Here is an 8,596-nt window from a genome sequence, read left to right as displayed (position 1 = left end):
TAGTGTCCTTGAGACCCTTTGGGAAAAGGAGAGGGCGGATCCTATCGAGCGGTTCCCTGAGCAGACTGTCAAAGTCATTTGGCAGAATGCCTCATCGCCAGAACTTTCCACAAGCACCAAGACATGGCTTGGCTGGTGGTGAGAAGGGCTCTGCCTGTGAAATCCTTTATGCACGCGCGGACTCTCAGCCGCACGGCACGCTGCCCTCGAAGCGGCTGCGGGGGGGGGACGAGACTGTCACACACCTCCTTCTGGAATGTGCCTATGCAGAGGAAGTCTGGAGAGGAATGCAGTGGTGTTTGTCGAGGTTCGTCCCGAGCAGCGCCGTGACGCGGGACTCCGTGCTCTATGGCCTGTTCCCCAGGACGCACACCGAGACGAACATCAACTGTGCCTGGAGGATCATCAACTCGGTGAAGGACGCTCTCTGGGTGGTCCGAAATCTGTTGATCTTCCAGCTGAAGGAGTTGACCCCGACTGAGTGCTGCAGACTTGCACATTCCAAGGTCCAGGACTACGTGTTGAGGGATGCGCTGAAGCTTGGGGCAGCTGCCGCCAATGCGCGGTGGGGAAAGACCACAGTGTAAAGTCTGCCTGCCTAAGCACAGGGGTCCGACGCAGTAAGGGGGCTCCGCTGACCCCCCAACTAAATATGTAATTGTACAGACCTTTATATATGAATGATTACTCTGTCTCTGTATACCAAGAAATGGAATATTTTCGGATGTACGACATGACCGATTGTACAGATAATCAAAATATTTTATGAATAAAATATATTTTTGAAATAAAAAAAAGTCGGAGCACTTGGCCTTCCCTACACCCTACACATTCCGTTCGTCAGGCTTGACGCCATCCCCCTGCCGGGGAGCGTGGCCTGGCGTCCGTCTGTGTCATGGCAGTGGGGCCAGCACGGCTGTCACTGGTCCCAGCATGGCTGTTGGTGGTAACATCTGCATGCCTAAGAAGAACAGGGGGCCCACCCAGTCATTTAGGCTCTGCTGACGCCTCAGTAGATGAGCTGGATAGTAAATGTACAGACATATATATAGGAAAAATAAATTTTGATGTCTGTATGTAAAGCAATGTAATGTGTGCACAAGAATGGTATGACCAATTGTAAAGAGATCCAAATAATTTTATGAATAAAGTATATTTTTGAAATTAAAAAAAAAGTAAAGAGCTTGATAGACTGGGTTGGCAGGGACTCCATGAACAGAACTCTGGATAAGGGGGAGAAGAACATACCCAATGTTGCCTTCATTCTGATTGTCTTCTTTGTGTGTGGCTGCATCAAGCTGTGTGTAGACCCTCAGTACGCAAACACCAAGTGAGACTATGCACTGAGGTTCTACCTGTCCCCGATGTTGCGAAGGATAAGACTGGCCTTTCTGCCATATAACACCCCAAGTGTGAGGGACAGAGTCCGTAAGTACATTGAAGGCTGAGATAGATAGATTCTTGATCAATAGTGGAACCAAGGGCTATGGGGAAAAGGTGGAAAAATGGACATGAGGAATGTCGGATCATCCATGAGCAAGCTAGAATGCATTTTAAAGTATGTATTGCTTTAGATCTTACTCTTAATTCAACATATTGCATGTACCCAGCCCAATCTCTGAGATACTCACAAGTGAAAGAATAGTTTAGTACTTGAGGATTAATGATGTCCCTGCATAAGTTGGACTTTAAGGAGGAACTGGGAAAGAAATGCTTTACTTTGTGCGCGAGGTTGGAAGTTGGGTAGAATAAGTCTGAGTCATGAGTGTGGCTTGAGAAGAGAAGTCTTGTCACATGAGTGAGGTCTAATAAAAACAAAATGCTGTATCCTGTGGAACAGGAAAGAATCATGTCACTTGTCAGTCAGCTATCCCAGCCTTCGAAGTGTCTATAAGCTGAAGGAAGAAGCTGCGACCTGTGAAGAGGGAAATCTTCACCCACTGCCTGAGGCATTTGTCTTTTCTCTATCCAAGTCTCACTGCACCCATTCTGGTCATTGAGTCAAGAAGCTCTAGAAAGCTATTTCAGGCTCACTAGTGGAGGGCTGGAAGAGTGTATCACTGAAAAAGTCATTATGATTTCATGTACAGATATTTGACTTTGACCAGCAAAGAGCCTCTAACTATTTATCATTCTGATTGTATGGCTGAGAGCGGCCTTCTGAAGAATTGGAATTAGTAACTGTTAGTGCCTATCAATGGGAAATTCCTTCCAAGCTTTCCTTTCCAATCCAGATTTTTGGTATTCTATACTGTATTTAAGGTAACTGAAACTGACTATCTATGTTAAATCTGGAAAATTGCTACCAGAAACCAAATGAAATGGCTGCTTATGTTTGTTGCAATGATTCTCCATAAACATGTGGACATTCTTATACCTTGCATAGTCTTCCTATCCATCAGTTGAAATGAGTGAAGAAGGTGACAGTAAACTTTGGAATTTTGTAATAAGAGGGTGGATGAAATACATTCGGTCTAAAAAACTCAAGAAATAATTATTCTGAATGAAAACAGACAAATAAAAATTAAAATCAACCTTCCTAAAAGGTTCCTGCTGCAATTGGCACAATTAATACCGACAAAGATGACTCAACTGTGCAGCAAAGTGGAGCTTTGTGGTGACATTGAAATTAGTGCGTAGTTTTAAAAACATTCCCTGTTGAGGTGATATTTGGCAGCCGGAACTAAACAAAGGCTATCTGTGTTTTATTACAGGAAGTATAGTGTACCTTGGGATGATGTTGGGGGCCTTTTTCTGGGGTGGTCTAGCAGACAAGATTGGCCGGCGGCAAGCCCTCATCATTTGTATGTCCGTCAATGGTTTCTTCGCCTTTCTTTCATCCTTCGTCCAGGGTTATGGGCTCTTCCTCTTCTGCCGATTCTTCGCTGGATTTGGGTAAGATCCGATGTCATGTTTTCAGACCATGACAGGGCTTTTGAAGCATTAATTACAGATATTTTTACTTCAACATGTACCATTATATGTCCAAACATATCTGGAGCAAGTAGGACTTAGAACCTGGTCAGGAGGCACTATCATTGCATGACAAGAGCACGGAGGATTTTATTGCTCAGATCTTCCTCTGAAAAGATACCATCAGTATCTCATTAAAGACTTTATCTCATTATTACCTCTTTTGGTGTCTAAATATCTTGCGTACTATCATGTTATAGAGATTTTGTGTGTAGTCTATTTATTAATGAATGTAATGTTTATATACCATTTCTGATTTACTTTCTGATTTTTGGCAACAGGCAATGTGGAAAAAGGATTTATAGAATTCATAAAATCATAAAACCATAAGATATAGGAGCAGAATTAGACCATTCGGCCCATCCAATCTGCTCCACCATTCGATCATGGCTGACATGTTTTTCAACCCCATTCTAATACCTTCTCCCCATAACCCCTGATCTCCTTACTAATCAAGAACTTATCAATCTCTGTTTTAAATAGAGTCAGTAACTTGGCCTCCACGTCACTCTGCAGTAATGGGTTCCACACGCTCACCACACTCAGGTGGAAGAAATTCCTCCTCATCTCAGTTTTAAAGGGTCATTCCTTCACCCTGAGGTTGTGCCCTTAGGTCCTAATTTCTCCTATCGGTGGATACGTCTTCTCCACATCCATTCTATCCAGGCCTCCTAGTATTCTGTAAGCTTTGATCAAATCCCCTCTCATCCTTCTAAACTCCATCAAGTACAGACCCAGAGTCCTTTATTGCACCTCATATGACAACCCATTCATCTCCGGGATCATTCTTGTAAACTTCCTCTGGACCCTGTCCAATGCCAACACATCTTTTCTGAGATACTGGGACCAAAATTGCTGACAATATTCCAAATGCGATCTGACCAGGGCCTTATACAGCCTCAGTGGTACACCTCTGCTCTTGTGGTCTCGCCCTCAATTAATACAGTTAGACAGAAAGTAGCCAACTAGAATTATACAGCCGCAGAGCGTAGAAACAGATCCTTCAGTTATGGAGTCATAGAGTCCTATAGAATGGAGACAGACCCTTTGGCTCAAACTGGTCCATGCCAATCTAAAACTGTCTATCTGCGGGAACTCCATTTCCTTGCATTTGGCCCATATTCTTCTGAACTTTTCCGATCTAAGTATTTGTCAAAATGCCTTTTAAATGTTAATAATGTACCCGCCTCAACCACTTTTGGTGGTAGCTCATTCCATATGCGTATCTCATACGCGTGTAAAAAAGTTGCCCCTCAGGTTCCCTTTTCTTTTTTCCCCTCTAACCTTAAACCGATGCCCTCTAGTCCTTGATTCACCATCCCTGGGAAAAAGACTGAGTGCATTCACACTATCCATGCCTGTCATGATCTTATACACCTCATGAAGGACCCCCCTCAGTCTCCTCCATTCTAAAGAAAACTGTCCTAACTTGTCCAACTTCTCAGACCATTGAGTCCAGACAACCTCCTTGTAAATTTATTCTGAACTCTTTCCAGTTTAATAACATCCTTCCTATAACAAGGTGAGCAAAACTAAACACAGTACTCTCTGTGCGGCCTCACCAATGTCCTGTACAACTGTAACATAACTTCCCGACTTCTATACTCAATGCTCTGACTGATGAAGGCCAGTGTGCCAAAAGCCTTCTTCATTGCCCTGTCTACCTGTGACTCTACTTTCAGAGAAATGTGAACCTGAATTCCAAGATCCCTCTGTTCCACCATACTCCTTTAAGGCCCTACCATTCACCATGAAACTCCTATCTTGATTTGACTTTCCAAAATGTCAGACCCCATGTTTACCATATTAAACTCCATTTGCCATTTCTCGGCCCATTTCCCCAGCTGATCAAGGTCCTGCTCCAATTTATGACAACCTTCCTCACTGTGCACGATACCGTGTATTTCAGCAAACTTACATATCGTGCCTTGTAGATTGTCATTCAAATTATTGAAATAGATAACAAACAGTATTGGACCCAGCACTGATCTCTGAGGCACTCCACTAGTCGCAGGCCTCCAGTCCGACTCGCATCCTTCCATTATTACCCTCTATTTCCTACCATCCAGCCAATTGTGTATCCAATTTGCCAGTTCGCCCTGGATTACATGTGATCTAACATTCCAGAGTAGCCTACCATCTGGAACCTTAGCAAAGGCCTTACTGAAATCTATATAGACAACATATACCGCCCTGCCCTCATCAATCTTCCTGGTCACTTCATCAGGGAGAAAGGAATGGGAAGTTATGTTGGTACGATTTGATAAATTGGAATGAATGGAGTCTGGCCGGAGGAGGTAACAACAGAAGTATGGTCTAATCCTTTCCTGGAAATCCTATTTAATTCTTTGTAATTGCAATGACATTTCTATGTATTGAATATCACGTGCAGAAATTACTATCTGAGGAGTAGAGGCCGAGGAACACATTGATATTTTGTATGTATATGTTATGTGAAGTGTATGATTGTTTTGTATGTATATCTGAAAGGAACACAAGAAATAGGAGCAGGCGCATGCCACATGGTCCATCCAGCTCATCAAGCCATTAGTGTGATCATAACTAATCTTCTGCCTTAACTCCACTTTCCCGTTAGGTCCGATATCCTTTAATTCCCAGAGAGAAAAATTGTAGTTATGTTAGCCTTGAATATACTCAAAAGTAGAGTACCTTCAACACCCTGGGGTAGACAATGCCAAATTCCACAACCTTCTGAGGCAATAAATTTGTTCTCTATCCTAAATGATTAATCTTTCATTCTGAAATAAACTTTCAGTTTCAACCCTGTCAAGCTCTGTTAGAGTCTTGACTGATTCAAGGAGATCACCTCTCAGTCTTCTAAACTCCAGGGTGTATTGACCAGTTTACTCAGCAGCCCTTCAGGAGACAACACTTCTATCTCATGAATCAATCTTGCCTACTTCAGCTGTTACAATGCAAGTAATCCTTCCTTAGATATGTAGACACTTAGATGTGAAGATAAGGGCACCATGGTAGCTCAGTGGCTAGCACTGCTGCATACAGGTACCCGGGTTTGATTCCAGCCTCTGTGTGAAGTTTACACGTTCTCCCTGTGTCTGCTTGAGTTTCCTCTGGGTGCTCCGGTTTCCTCCCACAGTAAAATATGTGCAGGTTAGGTGGATTGGTCATGCTAAATTGCCCATAGTGTCCAGGAATTTGTAGGCTATGTGAATTCACCATGGGAAATGCTGGGTGACAGAGATTGGGAAGGAGGATGGGTCAGTGTGGATTTGATGGACCAAATTGCTGCCTTCCACACTGAAGGGATTCTATAATTCAATGAAAATTGGCACAACACTTCAAGCAATATTGCACCAAATCGCTACCTAATTGTTGCAAGACTTCCATTTCCTTGCACCCCAAAACCAAACAAAAAGGCAAGCATGCCATTTGCCATCCCAGGTATTTGCTGTACCTGCATGCAAACATGTGTTTCTTGTCTGAATACACCTATATTTCTCAGATGAAGCTGAGGTCTTATCCACGTGGAACTCTACTTGTTATAACCTGCCAACTTAGAGTCATAGAGATGTACAGCATGGAAACAGACCCTTCGGTCCAACCTGTCCATGACAATCAGATATCTCAACCCAATCTAGTCCCATCTGCCAGCACCTGGCCCATATCCCTCCAAACCCTTCCTATTCATATTCCCATTCAAATGCCTTTTAAATGTTGCAATTGTACCAGCCTCCACCACTTCCTCTGGCAGCTCATTCCATACCCGTACCACCCTCTGCGTGAAAACGTTGCCCCTTAGGTCTCTTTTATATCTTTCCCCTCTCACCCTGAACCTATGCCCTCTATTTCTGGACTCCGCCACTCCAGGGAAAATGCTTTGTCTATTTACCCTATCCATGCCCCTCATAATTTTGTAAACCTCTATAAGGTCACCCCTCAGCCTCCGACGCTCCAGGGAAAACAGCCCCAGTCTGTTCAGCCTCTCCCCATAGCCCAAATCCTCCAACCCTAGCAACATCCTTGTAAATCTTTTCTGAACCCTTTCAAGTTTCACAACATCTTTCAGATAGGAAGGAGACCAGAATTGCACGCAATACTCCAACAGTGGCCTAAGCAATGTCCTGTACAGCCGCAACATGACCTCCCAACTCCTGTACTCAATACTCTGACCAATAAAGGAAAGCATACCAAATGCTGCCTTCACTATCCTATCTACCTGTGACTCCACTTTCAAGGAGCTATGAACCTGCACTCCAAGGTCTCTTTGTTCAGCAACACTCTCTATGACCTTACCATGAAATGTATAAGTCCTGCTAAGATTTGCTTTCCCAAAATGCAGCACCTCGCATTTATCTGAATTAAACTCCATCTATCACTTCTCGGCCCATTGGCCCATCTGGTCAGATCCTCTTGTAACCTGTGGTAACCTTCGCTGTCCACTACACCTCCAATTTTGGTGGCATCTGCAAACTTACTAACTGTACCTCTTATGCTCGCATCCAAATCATTTATGTAAATGACAAAAAGTAGAGGGCCCAGCAACGATCCTTGTGGCACTCCACTGGTCACAGGCCTCTAATTTGAAAAATAACCCTCCACCACCACCCTCTGTCTTCTGCCTTTGAGCCAGTTCTGTGTCCAAATGGCTAGTTCTCCCTTTATTCGGTGAGATTTAATCTTGAAAATACTTCTTTATTCCTTTCAGTGAAAAATACAGTTCAATGGCACCAGTCCACAGGATTCAGTGAGGTGTCTCTTTTGCTTCTTCCAGGTTCTCTTGATCTCCGATTTTCAGGTCTAAGTCCTTTCCGTTCTTTGCTGCAGACAGGGAAAGACATATCAATTGTCCAGTTTCTCGGTCGCTAGTCAAAGGCAATAACTTATTGCAAATAGTGGCAAAGAAAAGCTGGTTACCTTTCAGTTCATGGTTACTTCATCACAGAAAGAAGAGTTCCGGTTGGAATGCCATCCTTCTAGGAATTTTCATGCATACCAAACAGAGATATGCATGAGAATTCCTAGAAGCATGGCATTCTAACTGGAACACTATCAACAAACACTTTGAGTTAGACCGCATTTACCACCCCCTGAGAAAAAGAACAGGAAATTACATCATCACAGGAAATGATGTCACCTCAGGAAATGACATCACCTGCCCAAAGCAACCCAAACAAAGAAATAGAAAGCAGGAATTATCAACAGTGCTTTGCCCAGAGGCCTGCTGAAGATGTTACCTAGTAGGGTGATGAAACATCTGGAAATGAACCTTTCAGGCCAGCAAGCAAAGCTACATTCTTTTATAACCTTTGAGCCAAGTCTAATTGCCACATTACTCAGGTAACAATTCAAAGATTATCTCCTTTAAGATTCTGCATTTTAATTTGGACTGGAACTCCTCATTCCTATTTCTATCTTTATCATTGGTTTTTACCTGGATCTCAACAATTGGAGTCCCTTCCTTCCATTCCAAATTCATCTTTAGTTACCAGGAGATGCTTTTAACGTGGGAACTGGGCAGACACCACCTTTTGGAGAACAATATCTAACTCCTGATTATATTGTTACCTTTCAGTTTCAAATTTCCTTTCACATTGTTGAATAGAAAGGCTTCTAGTTTGTGTTATGGTCAGTTTGCGCAACC

The 8,596-nt window shown here is 43.3% G+C and overlaps 1 protein-coding gene across 4 annotated transcripts in view; it reads left to right on the top strand.

Moving 5' to 3' along the window:
• Positions 1-8,596, top strand: part of sv2ca (synaptic vesicle glycoprotein 2Ca) — a 202,613-nt gene that overhangs the window by 110,820 nt on the left and 83,197 nt on the right. For 3 of the 4 annotated variants that reach the window (XM_043707301.1, XM_043707291.1, XM_043707310.1), the window contains exon 4: positions 2,715-2,895. In XM_043707301.1, the coding sequence (XP_043563236.1) occupies positions 2,715-2,895 (181 nt within the window). Of the gene's footprint in view, positions 1-2,714; positions 2,896-8,172; positions 8,293-8,596 lie in introns of those variants that run through there. The other variant, XM_043707319.1, reaches the window with a different exon arrangement.

Source organism: Chiloscyllium plagiosum, chromosome 2 (assembly GCF_004010195.1).
Source record: "Chiloscyllium plagiosum isolate BGI_BamShark_2017 chromosome 2, ASM401019v2, whole genome shotgun sequence".
Taxonomy (NCBI): domain Eukaryota; kingdom Metazoa; phylum Chordata; class Chondrichthyes; order Orectolobiformes; family Hemiscylliidae; genus Chiloscyllium; species Chiloscyllium plagiosum.
This window is presented reverse-complemented; position numbering and strand designations above follow the sequence as displayed.